The sequence below is a fragment of the Giraffa tippelskirchi genome, chromosome 5 (genome assembly GCF_054371585.1).
Source record: "Giraffa tippelskirchi isolate mGirTip1 chromosome 5, T2T-mGirTip1v1.2.pri, whole genome shotgun sequence".
In the NCBI taxonomy this organism is placed as follows: Eukaryota; Metazoa; Chordata; class Mammalia; order Artiodactyla; family Giraffidae; genus Giraffa; species Giraffa tippelskirchi.
Genome location: NC_137279.1, coordinates 24,531,419 through 24,555,625, shown reverse-complemented (window position 1 = coordinate 24,555,625; position 24,207 = coordinate 24,531,419). Strand labels below are relative to the sequence as shown.

Below are 24,207 nucleotides of genomic sequence, written 5' to 3'. Positions count from 1 at the left end.
TAAGTTTAGGACTGCTGGCAGCATAAGCCAAAGCACTGAAAATGTAGGCTTAATGAGACATTGAGGCTGTGCCAATAGGTAAATTCTCTGTGAGAGTGAATGTAAATGGAGAATCAGACTTTGGTTGGCATCAGCATTCTTCAATAGAACTTCTTGAGATGATGGAAATGTGCTATATCTGCATTTTCCAATACAGTAGCCACTAGCCACATGTAGCTACATGTAGTGATGGACAGGGAAGCCTGGCATAGTGCAGTCCATAGGGTCACAAAGAGTCAGACACAACTGAGTGACTGAACTGAACCGAGCCACATGTAGCTACTGAACCCTGGAAATGTGGCTGGTGCAACTGAGGAACTAAATTTTAAATTCTGGTTTTAATTAATTAAAATTTAAATTTATCCATACAACACAGCATTATTTAGCAATAAAAAGAAATGAACTATCAAGTCATGGAGAGACAGGGAAGAACCTTAAACGTACGTTGCTAAGTGAAAGACAATCTCACCCATAGAACTGTACAATACAAATCACGAACTGTAAAGTAAACTATGGACTTTAGTTAATAATTTGTCAATACTGGTTTATCAATTATAACAAATGCACCAAACTAATGTAAGATGTTAACAGAAGTAACTGTGGGGAAAGGCATACATGGAAATGCTGTACTTACAGTGCAATTTTTCTATAAACCTAAAACTGCTTTATAAGAAAGTCCATTAAAATTTTAAATTTAAATAATCACATGTAGCTAGTGGCTGGTATTAAACAGCACAGGTTCATATTAATGAAAGACTGATGTGGGAAGAATGAGAATGGTATTTCATTTTTTACCACCAACTCCACCAGTACACAAAGTTTATGTTGAACACTAACATTTGACAGCAGAAAATGTTCAAATATTCTAGATAAATATCTTTCTAAAGTGATTTTCATTAAACAAAATTTAAGTAAGAAAGTAACATTTATTGAATGCATACTATATTAAAGATACGGGTTAACTCACTTAAATTTCAAAACAATCCTTTAAGATATTACCGTTTCTGTTTTTAGAGACAAAGAATTATACAGTTATATGATAAAAGATGGGAACTAAGATACATCTGACTCCAAAGTCTATGTTTTAATATACTCTGTATATAGTTTTATGATTCCCCAAATCACACACATAAGTAAATTTCCCCAAAATGAATCTATCAAGAAGAACAACAGGTTATACAGTAAAATACAATAATTAATTAATTAATTAATGATATACTCAGGAGTCTAAAGTGTCTTTGTATTTCATTGTCCCAAGCTAATGTGATAATGCAGGACTGGATGAATACAAGCTGGAATCAATATTGCTGGGAGAAATATCAACAACCTCAGATATGCAGATGATACCACTCTAATGGCAGAAAGTGAAGAGGAACTAAAGAGCCTCTTGATGAGGGTGAAAGAGCCGAGTGAAAAAGCTGGCTTAAAACTCAACATTAAAAAAAAAAAGACCATGGCACCCAGTCCCATTACTTCATGGCAAATAGAAGGGGGAAAAGTGGAAACAGTGGGCTCCAAAAGCACTGCAGACAGTGATTGCAGCCATGAAATTAAGAGACGTTTGCTCCTTGGAAGGAAAGCTATGACAAATCTAGACAGCATATTAAAAAGCAGAGACATCACTTTGCTGATAAAGGTCCGTATCAAAGCCATGGTTCTTCCAGTAGCCAGGTATGGATGTGAGAGTTGGACCATAAAGGAGCTTGAGCGCCGAAGAACTGATGCCTTCAAATCATGGTGCTGGAGAAGATTCTTGAGTGTCTTTTGGACTGCAAGGAAATCAACCCTGAATATTCATTGGAAGGACTGATGCTGAAGCTCCAATGGGAACAGCCGACTCATTGGAAAGGACCTTGATGCTGGGAAAGACTGAAGGCAAAAGGAGAAGAGGGTGGCAGAGGATGAGATGGTTAGATAGCATCACTGATTCAATGGACATGAGTTTGAGCAAACTCCGGCAGACAGTGAAGGACAGGGAAGCCTGGCATGCTGTAGTCCATGGGATTGCAAATAGTCAGACACGACTTAGAGACTGAACAACGACAAAGGTGATTTTTTATCTTACTACTCTTCCTGCTGTCCATCTCACCTAGAGTGCCTCTACTCCCACATCTAATTTGCATTTTTAATCTGCTGTGAAATTATAAAGCAGATAATCAAACTTCTTAGAATTACACACAGTGCAAGAGAGGTTCTAAGCCAGTTGCCTTCATATAGATGATTTAGTTCATTAATATTTAATAAAGGTTTTTTTGTCTATTTCTTATTCTGCATTGGGATCTGGCCAGATGATACACTGTTTTATAATAAAGCTAAGAATATAATGATCCTGTTTCATTCACAAATCTTACACTAACCGTATTTTCAAGCATAATCTCTAAACATAACCTCATTTAAAGATGTTCTTTTATGATTAAATGTATTAATTTAGCACACTAGCTTTCTAATAAATGTTACTATCAAACACAAATGAGGTATGCTGCTGCTGTAAACATAAATATTTACAAAGAGAGTTGACATTTTCTGAAAAAAGTCACGAGTAAAAAAAAAGAAGGGGACTTTGCTGGTGGTCCAGGAGCTAAGACTCCACGCTCCCAATGCAGGGGACCTGAGTTTGATCCCTGGTCAGCGAACTAGATCCCACACCTGCAACTTAGACCAGGTGCAGCCAAATAAATAAATATTTTTTTAAAAAAAGAGAGAAGAAAAGAAAGCAGGAATTTTACTGCATTGAATTCTAAATATATCTATATAATTCTTTTTTATCACTTTTAAAGTTCCGCTTAAAACTAAATTTAATAATTAAATTTTACCTAAAAGAGAGGAAATTAGCATCAAAATTTAAATCCTTCTTCCCTGCTTAGAGCTTCTGTATCTGTAAAGTATTATAAATCTTTAACAGATAATATAAACTCTGTATTTCACTTCTCACCATAAACATTAAAATTTAAATTTAATTAGGGGAAGTACCTAATTTTGAATTTTGGAAAAGAATAAAAGTATTTTCAAACCCCAAAACTAAAGCTTCAAATTCAGCAGTAATTCTAAATTTACAAAAGTCCAACTTTATTATACTTTATTCCAGAAAGAAAAAAAAAGTCTGTTTATTTTCTCCCTCAATCAACCAACAAACATTTACAAACCAATTGCTTCTGTTTAACAGTGTCCATGCTTTTGGAGGGAATTACGTATAGAGCCAAGACCAAGGTTTTGAAGATTTAGTCAACAAGCAAATCCTAACTCCAAACAGCCTCAAATGTTAGCTGAATAAGTCATAAAGTTAGACTCATAAAGATAAAAGAGCTTCAATCTAACAAACATTTTCTACTGTAACTTCAAATAAGTTCTTGCTTATTAATATTCCAAGTTTCTTCTATATATTAAGAAAAAACAAAAGGCAAACAAGTTGCAGACAACAGACTAAGTATTCATTGCTCACAATTGTAGAGAACATTAAAATTTAGTTACTTCTCACAACCCTAATGAATCTGAGAGTTTAAGTACAACTTCTCTGGAGTGATCAAAACAAAAACTTCAAAATGCTGTGACTTCCAACTTTTCTCCCATAAAGAATCCCTGGCAGCATGCCTACTGTACTTAGAGAAGAACACAAAGAATGAGGTGGTTTTTGATTCCTAACAATCATATCACAAAGTCTTTCCTTGCAACTTCAATTATACACAGTACTCATGTTCAATCTTGGCTCAAAATGATTTTATGTTAAATTCATAGAGAAAGTAGTATGGTGGGTTGCCAGGGACTGGGGGAGAGGGAATGGGGAGTAACTGCTCAATGGGTACAAGAGCTCCCTTTTGGGGTGATAAAATGTTTTGGAATTAGACAGAGGTGGTGGTTGTACAACATTGTGAATGTATTGCCACTGAACTGTTAAATATGGTTAATTTTATATTATGCAATTTAAACCTCCATTTAAAAAACTTTATGTTACAATATATAGACTATTTTAGAGTTCTTCAAAACTACCACATTCAAATGCTATTTAGATCTTAGAGATATTTAGAAAAAAAGCATTACAAGCTAAATTATCACCGTATATGTACAGTAATAGGTACGTATTGATATCAGTGCTAAAATGCCTGACAAACATCAAAATATTGTTCTGACATACATTTGTAAAATAATCTCAAAAAATATATAAATGAACCTTGCAATATTTAGTCTTCTAGGACAGAACACAATTTTAGTCAGCTCAGCTGTGCATGGAAGGTGAACTCAAAATTTTTACTAAAATTTTCTCAAACCTCAAACAATCAGAAATACTGTGAACTGATGAGAAATGTCTAATATTACATAAAGAGTAAACAAGAATACAAGAAGTAAACAAGCACAAATCTGACCAAGACTGGATATAAATAAACATGCTAAAGCTAACTGTCTTGCGGATATAGTGCAACGTCACTTCAGATTGAGTAAACTTCACACATGAAAATGTATAGACTCAACATTAAGAAACTTTGGAATAAGAAAAATTTCTTTATCTAAATGATTGACAAAATTAATATTATGCTATACCCTCAGAGGCTAGTCCAAATACAGTCTAGACTTTAGGATTAAACAAAAGAGACGGTAATCTTAAAGTAGATCCTAATAACAGGCTGATTTTGAAATCTGTCACTGTCTTGATGCAGGTCAATCTGAGAATTTAAATCCACTTGAATCCAATCCCAAAGAATACCTGAACTCCTGAGCATGGACAGGGCCAAAGCTAAACCAGGTCAGCATACCCTGCCAAGGAACATCCTGCTCCAAAGTGTCCACCAAACAAGGATCATTTATCAGTTTATTCTTCACTTTACTGGATACCAATCACTTCCAAGATATATGCAAGAAAAGACTCATTAGACTCCACCAAACTCCATTTCAAGCTCTAATACCTGGAGATAAAAAATGCTGCAGAATTCTAAATGGTTTATGGCTTTAAAAAATTATAAATGAAGAACTTCAAATGTAAGCTGACCTGACCTTAACATCATTGAATGTTACTAAAATCATTTTAAAATCTTCCTAAGTATTTATTTCAAAGGCACAATTCAGTTAACAAATTAAAGCCATGAAACAATTACAACATTACCACAAATCTGTTCTATGTAAACAGTATGAGTTTCTATATGTATGGCATTCAGATGTACTAAAACCAAAAACAAGTGTTTTTTCTGTAATTTACATGAGTAAATACTTTCTCAAACTTGTAAGTGAATACTGGCAGGGTACAAATAATGATAATAGAAAGGATATTAGAGCAAAAGGCAAGCACAGTGTTACAAAACATAGTTCATAGTTTAAAAAAAAGAAATCCGTCATACAGGAGATGCAAATTTGACCTTGGGACATATAGCAGGAGTAGCAGTAGTAAAACATCTATTAATAAGTTGTGTCACAAGACTTGGATTTGAGTAAGTTTTTTCACCTATTAAGTGGTGTTTTTGTCAGTTATAGTAGCTTCTCCTTAGACTCAGATTCTTCCTATATAAAATGCGAATACCACCAATATTACAGATGAGTAGGAGGGATAAATGCAAATATTTTTATTCATTTTATAAATACGCTTTGAAAAACTGTAATTTTACATTTTTAATGTATTTAAAAAAGCCTTTCAAATTTCTCCAAATGAATGAAACATATAGTAACTTTTAATATTACCTTGAAAATACAAATCTATTTCTTAAGCTATGGTCCCAAAACTTCTTACAGGAAATTCTTAAATTATCACTTGAGAATATCTGAACTGACATAATCAGAATAAACATTGATATTGAGGACATGACAATTGAGGGATCACATCTTAAAATAGTTTGACACAAACAAAAGCACAATTCTCCAAGAGCTTTTTTAATATCAAATAGAAATTGGGACCTAGCCTCAATGCTTGTTGAGTCAGCATCTAATTTCAAACACAAAACCATCAACACTTAAAAATCTTTGTTTTCAGGAAGATGAGGAGGCAAATTAGTCCTTAACACAAGATCTGTTTTCACAACAAAGCACACTGACCACTTAAAATTTACAAAATCATAAGTTACTACAATTGTTCCAATAGGTTTAGAGTCACAGATAAATTTAAGTATCATTATGATATAGAGATTACTTGCACTCTGTATCAATCTAACAAAATTCAGCAAAAAAAAAATAAAAAGACTGATTAAATTATAACTTTGAACACTTAAAAAATGTCCCTTTTGAAATGTATCCCCAGAAAATTCACATCAGCAGGAGCCATGTGAAAGCTGTTCTTTCCCCACTACCTAAAGTCAAAACATCCACAACATTATTTATACTAGACACAAAATGAAAGCCATTCATATTCATCTATTATACTTCAATTCTAAACAACAAAAAAATAGTCCACCTCCACATTTACTCAATTGCTGGTCTATTTACCGTGAGTTCTTGTGGAAGAACCAAGGACCAGTGCCTCTCATTAAACTTCATATAACCTGAAAATGCTCTGAATTACAACAGATATGGACAATTTTAATTAGAAGTTCACCCTAAAACTGTGTAAAAGATATTAACTGGCATATTCTCTGCATAGCACAGGTCCTGTGAAGAACGCAAAGGAGTTGGACCATGAGAGTGAATGTTAAATAGTGGAAAGCAGTCTTTCGGAGGCATTCAAACAATTTTAATATAAATTTCTCCATACTGCCGTAGAAACTGAAATAGAAGTAACTTGGATAATTTCCTCCTTGAGAAATTAAGTTTAGGAGAAATAGTAGTTAATTGTTGACGTTTCAGAAATCACGACACAGGGCAATTATAATGCGTCTTGATAAGCCTAAATATTCAACAGAGAACAGTTGTTTCTACTTTTTGAAAATTGTTAAAAAAAAAAAAAGACAAGTTCTAGCCTGGAGGTGAACCTCTTCTGTCTCCTTAAGAAATGCTTCATTAGGTCTATTTTATCTAGTTAATGTTGCTTCTTATGAGGCACATTAATAATTTAAAAAGGTTTCTTTGAAGAAAAGTTCTATTCAAACATTACAATTTGTCTCCGCGTTGCCAGTAAGCGGCTTTGTTTCCAGTTTCTGGGACTATTCTGGGATGTCAAGAGTTATATTATTTACTGTTCCAAAAGAGCCCTTGTTTCACTCTCATCCTGGACGAGAACACAATTGATGTTTACTGAGAACCGATGCCTAGAGATGTTTAAAGAGGAACAGCCTTTAGCTCTCTGTCTCTCTCGCCATCCTTTGTCGATAATCACATTTCACCTGGCAGATTGCTTGCTGTCGTGCACTCAAATTTTTTTAAAAAAAACACCTGCAAACATAACCGCCCTAGCGCCGCCGGGAAGAAAAAAAGACTACCGGGCTCGCTCTGCAGTAGCTCCAGGCAAACAGACTTCGTAAAACCCACTTGGCCAAGGAAGGGGAGCGCTTAAGGGGTAGGGGAGAAGGACCAGCCTTGAGGTGCAGAGAGGCAGAGGCGACGCCTGTTTACAGACGCCTTCACCTCCTCCACCCCCGCAGCCTGAGGGTCCAAAAAGCATCCCCCGGGCGCTCTCTGCTCCCGCCGAGGTCCTCGGACTAACAGGAGGGGCTGGGCAGCCTGGTGGCCCCCTCCCTATGGCCGAAGCCTCCCTCGCCCTCCCCTCGTCCAGGGCGGCGTCTGCACCTCCCCACGGCCTACCCACTCCTGCAGGCCCTCCCGGCGGCACGCGGAGGCCTGAGGCCTAAAGGACGCCGGCCACTGACAAGCCCCTGGACCACTGGCGGGGCCCGAGGCCGAGCGGGCGGACGCTACGGCCGAGGAGCCGAGGGCGGCCGAGGACAGCCCCTGCCCCGCCGCGGCCGCCCATTGTTCCCGACGGAGGCCGGGCCGCGGCCGCCCGGCTCCCCACGCCGCCGCCCGCCGCTCGCTCACCGCGCTGGTCCGAGCAGTAGCTCCTCTCAGCTCCGAGTCCCCGCGGCCGTCACCACCGCCGGGGCAGCCACCGCCGCCGCCGCTGCCACCGTCGACTCTGACTCTGTCCCAGGCCGCCGGGCCAAGGCCGCCGCCGCCACCACCAGCGCCGCCTCCGGCCCCCCACCTGCTGCTGAGGCTGCTCCTGCAGCAGGGGCCATCTTGTTGGTCTGCCTCCTCTTCCTCCTCCTCCTCCTCCGCCCCGTCGCTCGTTGTCCTCGTCCCCTTCCTCTTCCTCGGGCTCCGGCCCGCCCCAGAAACTGGGGCGGAGACGAGGGCGAGGCTCCTCCTTCCAGGGGCGGGGCAGGCGAAGGGGGCGGGACGGGCGCGGGAGCAAAGCTCTGAGTCACCCGCCACCAACGCCGTGGAGGGAGGGTGGCGTCGCTCCCCCCCTGGACCCGGCGTGCACCCACGCCCTGAGCTGAAGAACTGGTCCCCCAGCGCCTCGGCGTCCCGCGGGCAAGTGGCCAGACGGCGAGGGTGAATTGAAAATTTTCTGACGTTTCCAACCGGTCCCGCGTTCACCTCTAGCCCCTTGGCTTTCTCAACTCGTCCCTCTACTCTTGTTTCTTTTTCACGTCTCTCCTCCTAAACCCCAGAAGAATTGTTCGTATCTCGTTTTATCCTGGTTCTTGATCACACCAGCTTTGCCCTAGTCAGTCCTTTTACAGAGTCTCTGAAGGATTCAGCCTCCCAACAGGGCTAAACAGTCCAAAGGCCTGGGCACTCGGCTGCCTCAAAACGTCTCTCCAGGCCTATGTGACCAATTAAGAGCTGTCTGAGGAAGGACAGGAAAAGAACTGGCTCTTAGAAGAAAAAAATCGGATCTAAAAGCTAACTTTGTGGTTATTGAAAGTTTCTATTCCCTTATGGAAAAGAAGCCATTTTCATTTGGGGTCATGGGAGACCCCTTCGAGACAATTCAGTTTAACCAAATATTTGCTTTTAAGAAAGGAGAGAAATGGGATTCTTCTTATACCATACAGTCCTAATTTCAAAATAAATCTTCTGGAATAGAGAATAAGCACCCAATTAATACTCCTCTGAATTATCACCCATTTGTTTTTTCCTCAGGTCTGGCCAAGAGAAGAGAGATTTTGCTGTTCTGTCCTTTCTTCCCCGCATACATCCCCAATACCAAGAGAAGTACTATATTTAGAGAAGCTTCTGCTTTTAAGGTGATAAATTCAATTACTATAACAGCCAGTGTTTTTATATTATTTGTAAATAATATATCACACACCTTCCTAAATTCTGAGCAGAGAACAGTTCTTTTTAGTTGCTAACACCCTCCTGCTACTCAGATTTCAGCTTCTTTCTAGAAGACCTATTGATGTCTTTATACTGACTGGAATTTAGTCTCTTTGAAGTGGGCTGAATCTGTAACCATCTCTTCAACCCAGTAAATAGTAACCCCAGTCCTGCCAAGGGCAAATTTCTAGCTACCATGGAGGACTAGGTGGGTGTGTGCTAATCTAAAGACTATCTTTTGGATAGCATTTCCCTTCTCAGCCAGGCCTCCAGTCTCCTGCTGGGAAAAACAGATTAATCTGTTCCTCCAGTTTTTCCTCCTCCTCCCTTCTCACTCCTAGGGAACCTTCCACAACAGAAGGTTTCAGCGGCTGTTGCTAGGCAAACATGCCAACTTCCCTGTTTAGGTGAAGCAAGTAAGCCAACTTTCATTACAGTTAACCTAAATAATATAATTTATTTGAACTGTTAATAGTTACACCTCGACAGGTAGACCTGCTTCAAGGTTCCCTTAAAAAGTAAGATTTTTAAGTTAGATTTATTTTTATTTTGGTTAAAAATAAGTTTAAAATGGAGGGGCTTCCCAAAATTTATTTTAGTGATATAATTAAACAAACATTTGGCAAAAAAGACCACCTTTGAAGAAAACAAGTGTTTGCAATAAAAACTAATCTACAAAAAGTAGTTTATAGGCTTTGAATGCCCCAGATAGGATAGACGTATAAAGTGCAGAGAATAATTTATCCCATGAGACTGAGTCTATTTAGCAGATAATATGGTTATTCAGTGGAAAGATATCCTGGATTTTATTCCCAAATTAACTCTAAGAATTCTAGCTAGTGAATTCAACACTTTTTTCCCCTGATACTGCTGTTTAAAATTTTTGCTATGTTATAGTTAAATAATAGTAACTATTTTTAGGGTGTTGAGAGTTTATATGAATAAGATTAAATAATTATGTTGAAATTTAAATTATATTTAAGCTTCTAAATGCTTAAACTATATAATTTGTTTTAATCTAGTGAAATTTATATTAATACAGTGAAGTAGTGCTTGAGAAGTACCTTACGCTAACTCATTAAGAATAAATTATTAAAGACAACTTAAATGTCTCATAGTCATTTGTGCTTAGAAATCACTATGTTGTAGCTTTAACGGAACTGAAATAATTTGGTTTTATCTTATATTTTATTATCTAATTCTAAAAATTTAGACTCTTCCTTGATCTCTACTACTGATATACTATGAAAATTAAATGCATCATTTCATGTAAAGGGCTTAGAACAGCACATGGCACACAAAAGGTATACAAATGTTCTTTAAAAATCCATTTTAGATATATATCGTTATAGTCTTTAGTTTCTTGATCAGTCAAATAAGGATGACAGTAACCAAATACAGTTTTGCTCTTAGCATGAACCCTAAAAAAATTTTAGTGCTGTTTTTTAATGTCACACACAAATCAGTTAGAATAAAGCCTTATAAATCTTTTAAATGTGTTTTCTGATATGCCTATATAATGTTTTTCTTTTGATAATTTATTTAGAATAGGCTATGCTTTTTAGTTTATGCTAAGTGGTTTTTTAAGTTACCACATGCTTTAAAATTGATCTGGAATGTGTAATTGTCAACTTAAAGCATTGCTTATTGTATTAGGGCTAGAAAAAAACCTTAGCTACCAACTCACTCACTGCAAGAGCTGAAACAGAGACTAAGATAAGTTAGGTAGGTCACATATATACCCAACTCTTTATTATAGATAAATGCCATGTTATTGAGGAGGGGGGCTAGAGAGTGGGAAGGACTGGAAGAGGAGAAAAAATTCAAAAATAAATGAATCATGTGTCCCTGCCTTAAAGAAATGTAATAATCTAGTGGGAAGAATACAATGAGAAGTACTTGTCTACAGCTAGAGTATAAAATAACTTAATGATACTTGCATAAAAATATAGAGTTCTGTGAAAATTAAAAGGAAAAACTAGTGGGAATCGTCATTCTAATGTCATAGAACCTACCTTTTGACAGATGTCAATACTGTGTGTTAGATCTGTACGTAGAGGCATATAAGTACAATCAGCTTTAAATAGATGGCTCAATGGAGGATATGAGAATGGAGTTTGAATTAGATCTATTAAAGTACAGCTGATTTCGGTATTGACCATCTGGTGATGTCCATGTGTAGAGTCTTCTCTCGTGTTGTTGTAAGAAGGTGTTTGCTATGACCAGTGCATTCTGTTGGCAAAACTCTGTTAGCCTTTGACCTGCTTTGTTTTGTACTCCAAGGCCAAATCTACCTGTTACTCCAGGCATCTCTTGACTTCCTACTTTTGCATTCTAGTCCCCTATAATTTAAAGGACATCTTTTTGGGGTATTAGTTCTAGAAAGTCTTATAGGTCTTCACAGAACAGTTCAACTTCAGCTTCTTCAGCATTACTGGTCAGGGCATAGACTTGGATTACTGTGATATTGAATGGTTTGCCTTGGAAACGAACAGAGATCATTCTGTCATTTTTGAGATTGCATCTAAGTACTGCATTTCAGACTCTTTTGTTGACTGTGATGGCTACTCCATTTCTTCTAAGGGATTCCTGCCCACAGTAGTAAATATAATGGTCATCTGAGTTAAATTCACCCATTCCAGTCCATTTTAGTTTGCTGATGCCTAAAATGTCGACGTTCACTCTTGCCATCTCCTGTTTGACCACTTCCAATTTACCTTGATTTACTGACCTAACATTCCAGGTTCCTATGCAATACTGCTCTAAACTAAACTTCAGACTAAACTTCCATTACCTGTCACATCCACAACTGGGCGTTGTTTTTGCTTTAGCTCTGTTTCCATTCTTTCTGGAGTTATTTCTCCACTCTTCTCCAGTAGCATACTGGGCACTTACCCACCTGGGGAGTTCATCTTTCAATGTCATACCTTTTTGCCTTTTCATACTGTTCATGGGATTCTCAAGGCAAGAATATTGAAGTGGTTTGCCATTCTCTTCTCCAGTGGACCACATTTTGTCAGAAATCTCCACCATGACCAATCCATCTTAAGTAGCCCTACATGGCATGGCTCATAGTTTAACTGAGCTATTCAAGGCTGTGGTCCATGTAATCAGTTTGGTTAGTTTTCTTTGATTGTGGTTTTCAGTCTGTCTGCCCTCTGATGGTTAAGGATAAGAAGCTTATGGAAGCTTCCAGATGGGAGAGATAGACTGAGGGGGAAACTGGGTCTTGTTCTGATGGGCAGGGCTGTGTCCCCTCCCAGTTACTTGACCTGAGGCCAAACTATGGTGGAGGTAATGAGAAAATGGCAACCTCCTTTGAAAGGTCCCATACACACACTGCTGCACTCAGTGCCTCTGACCCTGCAGCAGGCCACTACCAACCCATACCTCAGCTGGAGCCTCCTGGACACTCATGGGCATGTCTGGGTCAGTTTCTTGTGGGGCCACTGCCCCTTTCTACTGGATCCTGGTGCTCACAATGTTTTGTCTGTGCCCTCCAAGAGTCTGTTTCCTCAGTCCTCTGTAAGTTCTGGTGGCTCTACGGTGGGGTTAATAGCAATCTCCTCCAAGAGGGCTTATGCCATACCCAGGTCTGCTGCACCCAGAGCTCCTGCAGCAGGCCACTGCTGACCCATACCTCCACAGGAGACATCAAATGGGTCTTAGGAAGCATCACTACAAACGAAGCTAGTGGAGGTGATGGAATTTCAGTTGAGCTATTTCAAATCCTAAAAGATGATGCTGTCAAAGTGCTGAACTCAATATACCAGCAAATTTGGAAAACTCAGCAGTGGCCACAGGACCGGAAAAGGTCAGTTTTCATTCCAATCCCAAAGAAAGGCAATGCCAAAGAATGTTCAAACTACCGTACAATTGCACTCATCTCACACGCTAGCAAAGTAATGCTCAAAATTCTCCAAGCCAGGCTTCAACAGTACATGAACCGGGAAATTCCAGATGTTCCAGATGGATTTAGAAAAGGCAGAGGAACCAGAGATCATATTGCTAGCATCTGTTGGATCATCGAAAAAGCAAGAGAGTTCCAGAGAAACATCTACTTCTGCTTTATAGACTATGCTACAGCCTTTGACTATGTGGATCAGAACAAACTGTGGAAAATTCTTCAAGAGATGGGAATACCAGACCACCTGACCTGCCTCCTGAGAAATCTGTATGCAGGTCAAGAAGCAACAGTTAGAACTGGACATGGAACAACAGACTGGTTCCAAATCGGGAAAGAAGCACGTCAAGGCTGTATATTGTCACCCTGCTTATTTAACTTATATGCAGAGTGCATCATGCAAAATGCCAGGCTGGATGAAGCATGAACTGGAATCAAGATTGCCAGGAGAAATAACAATAACCTCAGATATGCAGATGGCACCACCCTCATGGCAGAAAGTGAAGAAGAACTAAAGAGCCTTTTGATGAAACTAAAAGAGGAGAGTGAAAAAGCTGGCTTAAAACTCAACATTCAGAAAACTAAGATCATGGCATCCGGTCCCATCACTTCATGGCAAATTGATGGGGAAACAATGGAAACAGTGACAGACTTTATTTTCTTGGGCTCCAAAATCACTGCAGATGGTGACTGTGACCATGAAATTAAAAGACACTTACTCCTTGGAAGGAAAGTTATGACCAACCTAGACAGCATATTCAAAAGCAGAGACATTACTTTGTCAACAAAGGTCCATCTAGTCAAGGCTATGGTTTTTCCAGTAGTCATGTATGGATGTGAGAGTTGGATTATAAAGAAAGCTGAGGGCCAAAGAATTGATGCTTTTGAACTGTGGTGTTGGAGAAGACTCTTGAGAGTCCCTTGGACTGCAAGGAGATCCCACCAGTTCATCCTAAAGGAAATTAGTCCTGAATATTCACTGGAAGGACTGATGCTGAAGCCAAAACTCCAAATCTTTGGCCACTTGATGGGAAGAACCAACTTGTTGGAAAAGACCCTGATGCTGGGAAAGATTGAAAGTTGGAGGAGAAAAGGACAACAGACAGTGAGGTGGTTAGATGTCATCACCAATGTGATGAACATGAGTTTGAGTAAGCTCCAGGAGTTGGTGATGGACAGGGAAGCCTGGCATGCTGCAGTCCATGGGTCTCAAAGAGTCAGACACAACTGAGCAACTGAACTGAACTGAAAGTACAGCTAGGTCCTGAGACCTCTCCAGTGTAAATTATTTATGTATGCAGAGGGAATGACAGCCTCAAAAATGAACACATGCACAAAATAGAGGGTACAGGAGCTGAGTCATTTGAATTTTGTAAATTGCTTTAGGTAAATTAATATGGGAGGCCAAGTTAGTCCTCTCCTTCTCACCCTCCTTTCCTTGTATATAGATTCCCCATAATCTACATTTTCCCCCGGTCTACACTTCTTTACCAGTGTTCATTAAGATAAATCTGTAGGGTAAGAAATAGAGGAAGGTGTTCCAAGAAAATAGGAAGAAATCAATAGTTCCTGACCTGCCCTTAATCTTTACAGTCCAATCTCAAAATAGGCCCGAGTTAGTAACTGCAAAATAAACCTAAGGGGTTGCCTTCAATCCAGGGTAACAATCCAAAATGATCATGGAAGATGTAGCCAAGTTAGTTCTGGGATTTCTGGAACTAGATTCCTGTAGACTTGATTCCAAAAGAGCTAAATAAAATGATGTTTCTGAGTCCTGCCTGTAATTGCCTTTGAACTGGCCTACCACCTATGAATTAAGAATATCTGAACTTCGACTGATCTCCTGAGACCGATTCCAGGGTGATAGTAAACAGCACCCCTTTATGAAAGAGACATCAGACAACTTGAGGCAGAGAGGTGCATTCCAGGTTCTATAATACTTTAAACAGTGTCATAGGAGAAAGTAGCTCCACTTTTAAATTGGGCAAAACTCACTGGAATGTTGTTCGTTTTCATTATTGTGTTAGTTTGCTAGGGCTGTGGTAACAAATACTGCAGATTGGATAGCTTAAACAACAGATATTTTCTCAAAATTCTAGAGGCTTGAAGTCCCAAATCAAGGTATAGGCAGGCTTGGTTTTTTCCAAGGCCTTGCTCTTTGGCTTGTAGACAACCATCTTCTCCCTCTGTCTTCACATGGTCTTCACCATCATGTCTATCTGTGTACTATCTCCTCTTCTTATAGAGGCACTAGGTATGTTAGATTAAGGCCTACCCCTATAACCTTATTTTACCTTAATTATCTCTTCAAAGGCCCTACCTCCAAATTCAGTCATGTTCTGAGGTACTCGGAGTTGGGGCTATAACATGTGACTTTGGTGGGAGCAAGAGGGATGAATAGACACAGTTCAGCCCACAACAATAATAAGTGCTCATTTTTAGAGTATCATAAGTAAAAGGCACCCTAGTGAAAGTACAATTTTAAATCTACTCAGTGAAATCTGAAGCTGCTTTTCTTTTTCTAATTACTCCTTGCACTGTAAAATATCAATGCTTTGGGAGGCATAAATTAGCAACAATAAATAGGATACTAGAATTATAAAAACCAAATTATCTAAGTCACATCACAATGAGAGTTAGCAGAAGACAGATACTAGAACTTGAATAGACCCAAGATTAGTGTGACTGGATTAAACATTTTTATTGAGCTAATGATTTGAACAGCATTTAGAGCTCTGCCTAAATAAGCAATTGTAGATATTGTTGCTGTTGTTCAGCCGCTCAGTCAACTGTGGCCCCTGGAGTGCAGCACACCAGGCTTCCCTGTCCTTCACTATCTTCTGGAGTTTGCTCCAACTCATGTCCATTGAGTCAATAATGCCATCCAACCGTCTCATCCTCTCTTGACCCCTTCTCCTCCTGCCCTCAATCTTTCCCAGCATCAGGGTCTTTTCCAGTGAGTCAGTTCTTCCCATCAGGTGGCCAAAGTATTGGAGCTTCAGCATCAGTCATTCCAATGAATATTCAGGGTTGATTTCCTTTAGGATTGATTGGTTTGATCTCCTTGCTGTCCAAGGGACTCTCAAGAGTCTTCTCCAGCACCACAGTTCGAAAACATCAGTTCTTCAGTGCTCAGCCTTCTTTATGGTCCAACTCTCACATCCGTACGTGACTACTGGAAAAACCATAGCTTTGACTAGATGGCCCTTTGTTGGCAAAGTGATGTCTCTGCTTTTTAATATGCCATCTGGGTTTGTCATAGCTTTTCTTCCAAGGAACAAGTGTCTTTTAATTTCATGGCTGCAGTCACCATCCACAGTGATTTTAAAACCTACGAAAATAAAACCAGTCACTGTTTTCCATTTTTCCACATCTATTTGCCATGAACTGATGGGACTGGATGCCGTGACCTTAGTTTTTTGAATACTGAGTTTTAAGCCAGCTTTTTCATTCTCCTCTTTCATCTTCATCAAGAGGCTCTTTAGTTGCTCTGATATACTGAGGTTAAATACATTTTGTAACCAAATTATATCATGCAGCAAAAAATGTATGTTCAATATTTCTTAGGCATTATTAGATTTACCTTGTTATAAGTAACCAGTTAAGAAAAAGTTGGACATTGATATGTAAATCATTCAGGAAACCAGCATTTGAAAGTTGTGCTGTAAGCAAGATGGAGAGGAAACTGCCTTTTGCTCCATGCCTTAATTTCTAAGATCTGGGCTTAGGTGAGTCTTTAGAGTTCTTTATGATGTTCTAAGAGGTTAAGGATTAAAGTTGAGCTCTACCAGTGGGAGACATGTCATGAACCAGATATGAAAATGTCCTGTGGCATACTCCTCATTGAAGATGAGTTTTCACCCTCGTGTTACTCCATAAGTTTGTTTCTGTTTTGTTATCCTCTAAATTTGAATAACATCTTATTTGAATGTTCCAGTGTTTTCTCAGATGTGCTACCTTCTTTTAACGGGAGAGTTCAGCAGTTATACCTAGGCCTAAGTCATACTTAGGCCAACCATTGTTATGGAGGTCTGTGTAGCATTAGTAACAGGAAATACTACAGCTCCCCCAGAGAAAATGCACATCTCAGGGGATAAGAATCAGCATCTCTTTCCACCTGTGTATTTTTCTTCTGTTGTCAGTCTTGGACAGATAGAAAGACCTAGTGCAAACACTTGTCCCGTTACTTACTGGCTGTGTTGTACAAGTTAACCTTAGAATGCTGTATTTCCTTTGCTGTAAAATAAGGAGTAAATGTATTTAATGTATTAAATGTATTAAATTAAAATGTATCTAAGATGGGTTTTATGTAGGTAAATGAGAAAATACATGTTGAGCATCTAGTGCAATGCTTGACATCTATTAGTAGTAGACACTCAGTGAATGAAAATTATTAAAATTATACTGTGCTTGTGTGTGTTCAGTCCCTCAGTCATGTCTGACTCTTTGTGACCCCATGGACCATAGCCCACCAGGCTCCTCTGTCCATGGGATTTTCCAGGCAAGGATACTGGAGTGGGATGCCATTTCCTTCTCCAGGGAATCTTCCCGACCCAAGGATTGAACCCATGTCTCCTGGTCTCCTGCATTGGCAGGCGGATTCTTTACCACTGAGCCATCCGGGAAGCCAAAATTACTAGGTACTGTGTATTATATTAGACTGGTGATTCTCAATTTTGTGTGAACTTTTAAAACTGTATCTCCAGCTCTCCAGAGATTTCGATTTGGGGTATTGGTGTGGGACCAGGGAATTTTTCTTTTGGGGGATTTTACAGAAGATCCCATCCTGTGATCTGAGATCAGAGCCACTGACATAGATCAGTGGTCAGCAAGATTTTTTGGTAAATGGCCAGATAGTAAATATTTTAGGCTTTACAGGCTATCTGGTCTCTGCCACAACTACTCAACTCTGTTATTATAGCATGCGAGCAGCTCTAAACAATGTGTAAACTAGTGAACATGACTGGATTCCAGTACAACTTTGTTTATAAAAGCAGATATAAAGAGATGCTGGTGGGCTGGATTTGGCTCCCACACTGTTGTTTGTCATACCTGTCTTCCCTGAAGAGAGATTTTATTTGCTGTAGCCAGGCAAGCTATTTATTATTATAAGGTCCAACAGCAGCTTTAAAAATCTTCCCTACATGTAATGACCAATATTTGGTGTTAAACACAATTAGACAGAGATGCTGCCTTTTCAAGGAATTAGTAATCCAGAACAACAACAGGACATAATATTTGCAAATAATCCTGTATGAGTAATTGTCACGTAAACAGATGACTCTACAAGACTAAACGGGAAACTGAGTTCAGAGGTGGGCAGATTTTCCTAATACTTTTGATTTGTAAACATCAGATAAAATCAAAGGAGCACAAGGGGTCATTCAGGAACCAATATGGAGAGGAGAACAATGCCCCTGATTAGAACTTCCTTCTCATCAGTAAGCTATATAAGGGAGCATCTTTTAAAAGAAGTCCCTTAAACAGAACCTTTATGACTCTACATGGCTGAATTGCCTTCTCGCAATGTCATTTCATCAAAATACATTATTTTCAAATTTATTCTCTGAGGTTAGGTACTATGATATAGCTGTTGTTTAATAACACCTGTGACCATACCCTTTATTTGACCTGGAAAAAAGAAAGAAGTTTCCTTTTCTCAATAGGAACGGTAAACTTAGGAAAAAAAAAAAAACAACAAACTTCAGTGGATCAATTTGTGTGCTTGTGTGTACATGTATATACGGATATGTTTATATCAATAATTGGTGATTTAGTAAGCTACCGCCTCACGTGTGCTCAGTCACTCAGTTGTGTCCGACTCTTTGCGACCCTATGGACCAGGGCCCACCAGGCTCCTCTGTTCATGGGATTCTCCAGGCAAGAATACTGGAGTGGGTTACTGTTTCATCCTCCAGGGGATCTTCCCAACCCAGGGACAGAATCCACATCTCCTGCACCTCCTGCATTGGCAGGCAGATTCTTTTTTACCACTGAGCTGCCTGGGAAGCCCCCAACCTACTGCCTACAGTTGCAGAAATGATGCTATAATAGCTGTTGGGCAGAGCAAGATTCTCTTATATTGCCCCGTACCCCTGACAGATAGATGTATATAATGGATATTTATGATTTTTTGACTGCTCATCACCCTTCTTATACTGTTTGGGAATTTTCCAGTTGGGAATATTTGTGGGTGGCAGGATCTTTCTTCCCAGTACAGCCAGAAAATCCAGATATTTGCCTTCTGCCCTCCACCCGCCACCTCCTCCCCCTGTACCCCACAGCATCCTAGGGTAAGAGAAAGTGATCTAAGCTTGGTAGGCTGGATGCTGTTACTTGGAACTTTGAGTTTGAACTGAGTTACAAAGAAGTAACTAGAATTCATCCCACTCGCAACTGTGATACCCAGAGTCTGATGAAACTGGCAACAATCCTGAGATGGGGTCCAGCCTCCACTGGTCAGATCAAAAGTACCTGTACCAGGCCATTTCTGGACTGACTTTAGCCTAGGTTCTGGCCATCTAGCTTCCTTCAGTTCCCTACCTTACTATTAAAAGTATAAGCCACTCAGGATTCTTCCAGAAAATTCCCTCTCTGCCGATGTTAACCACCAAAATAGTTTAACATACAAGGGAAAGGGTACAGCAATCAAGGGTCCACAGAAATAAGCCGTTTTCCCATTTTTCATATAGTTGATGTTTACTCACTTTAAAGGAGTTATCCATGTTTTTTCTTTCATTGGGCCCTGATATCATGATCCTAGTCATAACAATCTCAAAACTTAACATCTGCATCCATTTCACTTAAACTGAAGTGGAGATATCCTAAATTACAAGTTTCCTTCTGTTACTCAGTTCATTGATTATACTCAAATAATAAGCAGTCCTCTCAAGCTTTTGATGTGATTGTTTTCCTTATTCTGCCAAGAATGTTTAGTGTCTACATTAAAAACTAATATTGCACAGATTTCTCAAGGGAAAAGTCTCCATGTAAATATCTCTCTTAGCTAAAAATTATGACAGATGCGAAGTGCTTTTTATTTTTTCTCGAATTCCTTTTGCTAACAGGCATTCTTTCTAATCAAGCATTTCATCTGGCGCAAAACCTTCTTTGCTAAAATTACATGGAAAAAGAATTATTTTTAAAATTTTGTGCAAAACTATTTCCACTCTCATAATTGAAGTGTTCATTTGTGGTTCTTTTCTGCAGAGATTTGTAACCTAGTTTCAAGCAACATCTATCCAAGCATCAGATGCTCTCAACTGACAATATAAAAGTCACAGAACAAAATTAATTTGCATCGACTTTATCACAAGGAATCACAGGAAATATTTGATAACCTGTTATATATGCCTATCCCTGGAGAAGGAAATGGCAACCCATTCCAGTACTCTTGCCTGGAAAACTCCATGGATGGAGGAGCCTGGTGGGCTACAGTCCATGGGGTTGCAAAGAGTCAGATACCACTGAGCAACTTCACTTTCACTTTCTTATATATGCCTATAAACATCATTTTGCTTCTCAGATGAGATTGATATGCAGAAAAGGGGTTTTCTGTATTTATATATATTTAACACAAATGATCATGGGAGAGTATTTGTGCAAACATAGTGGGTGGGGGTTCAGATCAGGATGATGCCTGGATGGATTGTCTTGCTATGATGCTAATGTGTAAAATATTCTGTCACACACTCACACATAAACCCCAAACAAAACAAACCATCTATCAACTTTCTGACCTTATTAGCAATTCCACTTCTAGATATTTACTCAAGAGAAATGAAAACTTATGCCCACAAAGATTTATACATAAATGTTCGTAGCAGCTTCACTTATGATGACCTCACATGAGAAACAGCATTTTAGTGTCTATCAGTAGAAGAAAATCTAAACAATGGTGTCGCCATACAATATAGTAATACTCATCAAGAAAAAAGAACAAGCTAATTATACTTGCAATGACATGAATGAGTCTCAAAAACATCTTGCTGAATAAAAGAAGCCTTACATATAAGAAAGAGTATATACTATATAATTCCATTTATATGAAATTCTAGAACAGGCAGTCTTTGGGGGAAAAATATCAGAAATATGGTTGCCTCTGTGGGAGAGGGGGTCGAGACTGACTAGAAGGAACTTGAGGGAATTTTCTGGGGTTGTCATGATGTGTATATATTGATAGGAATTTGCATTAAACAGGCAGTTATACTTTTGTTAAAATTCATCAAATGGAACATTTTCATTATACATAAATTTCAATTTAAAAAGTCTCATAGATAAATATTGAACTCTGGTTGATGTGCATGCATTTAGGGGTGAAATGTACTAATATCTGCATCTTACTTTGAAATGCATCAAAAGTAAGATACCTTGATAGATGGATAGACGACTAGACAAATAAATAGAAATGGGAAAAAGCAAATACAGTGAAAAGCCAGTTATAGAATCTTGGTGATGAGTATATGGATGCTAACAGTGTAACTCTTTATGTTTAAAGTTTTTCATCATAAAGTGTTGATGAGGAAATTATGTTCTTCAAAGCTTAGTTTTAGGCCCCCTTTTTTCCTTTTTCTGTTCTCTCTTCCTGTCTAATCTCACCCACTCCTATGACTTAAGTACCAACTGATGATTCCCTCATCCTTGTATCATTATGCTAGATTTATCTGCTGAGCCTCTGATCCATATATTTCTTACCTGACGTCTCACTTAAATGTCGGGTAGACATCTCAAACTCAGCATTTCAAAATAGACTTACATTTATCTTCTTCTTGGTCCAAACCTACAGTTTTAGTGTTTCTCACCTCAGTAAATTGAGTGCAGCACTTTCACAGCATCATCTTTTAGGATTTGAAATAGCTCAACTGGAATTCTATCACCTCCTCTAGCTTTGTAATGATGTTTCCTAAGGTCCATTTGACTTTGCAATCCAGGACGTCTGGCTCTAGGTGAGTAATCACACCATCATGATTATCTGAGTCATGAAGATCTTTTTTGTATAGTTCTGTGTATTCTTGCCACCTCTTCTTAATTATCTTCTGCTTCTGTTCGGTCCATACGATTTCTGTCCTTTATTGTGCCCATCTTTGCATGACATGTTCCCTTGGTATCTCTAATTTTCTTAAAGAGATCTCTAGTCTTTCCCATTCTATTGTTTTCCTCTATTTCTTTGCATTGATCACTGAGGAAAGCTTTCTTATCTCTCCTTGCTATTTTTTGGAACTCTGCATTCATATGGGTATATCTTTGCTTTTCTCCTTCACGTTTTGCTTCTCTTCTTTTCTCAGCTATTTGTAAGACTTCCTCAGACAACCATTTTGCGTTTTTGCATTTCTTTTTCTTGGGGATTGTCTTGATCCCTACCTTCTGTACAATGTCGCGAACCTCTGTCCATATTTCTTCAGGCACTCTATCACATCTAATCCCTTGAATCTATTTCTCACTTCCACTGTATAAACATAAGGGATTTGGTTTAGGTCATACCATTTTAGTTCACTGATTCCTAAAATGTCAATGTTCACTCTTGCCATCTCCTGTTTGACCACTTCTAATTTGCCTTGATTCATGGACCTAACATTCCGGGTTCCTATGCAGTATTGCTCTTTACAGCATCGGACTTTACTTCCATCACCAGTCACATCCACAACTGGGTGTTGTTTTGGCTTTGGCTCCATCTCTTCATTCTTTCTGGAGTTATTTCTCCACTGATCTCCAGTAGCATATTTGGCACCTACTGACCTGGGGAGTTCATCTTTCAGTGTCCTATCTTTTTGCCTTTTCATACTGTTCATGGGGTTCTCAAAGCAAAAACACTGAAGTGGTTTGCCATTCTCTTCTCCAGTGGACCACATTTTGTCAGAACTCTCCACCATAACCCTTCCTCCTTGGGTGGCCCTACATTACATGGCTCATAGTTTCATAGTGGCCACAGGACTGGAAAAGTTCAGTTTTCATTCCAATCCCAAAGAACAGCAATGTCAAAGAATGCTCAAACTACTGCACAATTGCACTCATCTCACACACTAGCAAAGTAATGCTCAAAATTCTCCAAGCCAGGCTTCAAAAGTACGTGAAGCATGAACTTCCAGATGTTCAAGCTGGATTTAGAAAAAACAGAGGTCAAATTGCCAACCTCCGTTGGATCATCGAAAAAGCAAGAGTTCCAGAAAAATATCTACTTCTGCTTTATTGACTATGCCAAAACCTTTGACTCTGTGGATCACAACAAACTGGAAAATTCTTCAAGAGATGGGAATTACAGACCACCTGACCTGCCTCCTGAGAAATCTGTATGCAGGTCAAGAAGCAACAGTTAGAACTGGACATGGAGCAACAGACTGGTTCCAAATCGGGAAAGGAGTATATCAAGGCTGTATATTGTCACCCTCCTTATTTAACTTATATGAAGGGTACATCATGCGAAATGCCAGGCTGGAAGAAGCATGAACTGGAATCAAGATTGCCAGGAGAAATATCAATAACCTCAGATATGCAGATGACACCACCCTTATGGCAGAAAGTGAAGAAGAACTAAAGAGCCTCTTGATGAAAGTGAAAGAGGCAAGTAAAAAAGCTGGCTTAAAACTCACATTCAGAAAACTAAGATCATGGCATCCAGTCCCATCACTTCATGGCAAATAGATGCGGAAACATTGGAAACAGTGACAGACTTTATTTTCTTGGGCTCCAAAATCACTGCAGATGGTGATTGCGGCCATGAAATTAAAAGACGCTTACTCCTTGGAAGGAAAGTTATGACCAACCTAGATAGCATATTCAAAAGCAGAGACATTACTTTGCCAACAAAGGTCCATCCAGTCAAAGCTGTGGTTTTTCCAGTAGTCATATATGGATGTGAGAGTTAGACTATAAAGAAAGCTGAGTGCCAAAGAATTGATGCTTTTGAACTGTGGTGTTGGAGAAGATTCTTGAGAGTCCCTTGGACTGCAAGGAGATCCAACCAGTCATTTCTAAAGGAAATCAGTCCTGAATATTCATTGGAAGGACTGATGCTGAAGCTGAAACTCCAATCCTTTGGACACCTGATGGGAAGAACGGACTTGTTGGAAAAGACCCTGATGCTGGGAAAGATT

At 39.2% G+C, this 24,207-nt stretch overlaps 2 protein-coding genes across 17 annotated transcripts in view; one reads left to right on the top strand and one right to left on the bottom strand.

Moving 5' to 3' along the window:
• Window positions 1–9,570, bottom strand: part of RC3H1 (ring finger and CCCH-type domains 1) — a 70,882-nt gene extending 61,312 nt beyond the window's left edge. For 8 of the 16 annotated variants that reach the window (XR_014054781.1, XM_081493683.1, XM_081493691.1 and 5 more), the window contains exon 1: window positions 7,924–8,161. The gene's annotated coding sequence lies outside the window, so the exon portion shown is untranslated. Of the gene's footprint in view, window positions 1–7,923; window positions 8,162–9,205 lie in introns of those variants that run through there. The other 8 variants (XM_081493686.1, XM_081493684.1, XM_081493692.1 and 5 more) reach the window with 3 other exon arrangements.
• Window positions 1–18,762, top strand: part of LOC145505160 (uncharacterized) — a 38,472-nt gene extending 19,710 nt beyond the window's left edge. The window contains exons 2-4 of the mRNA XM_081486956.1: window positions 7,758–8,442; window positions 9,037–9,140; window positions 17,657–18,762. Of these exons, the coding sequence (XP_081343082.1) occupies window positions 7,758–8,442; window positions 9,037–9,121 (770 nt within the window). The 3' untranslated portion in view covers window positions 9,122–9,140; window positions 17,657–18,762. The remainder of the gene's footprint in view (window positions 1–7,757; window positions 8,443–9,036; window positions 9,141–17,656) is intronic.
• The last annotated feature ends 5,445 nt before the right edge of the window (window positions 18,763–24,207 follow it).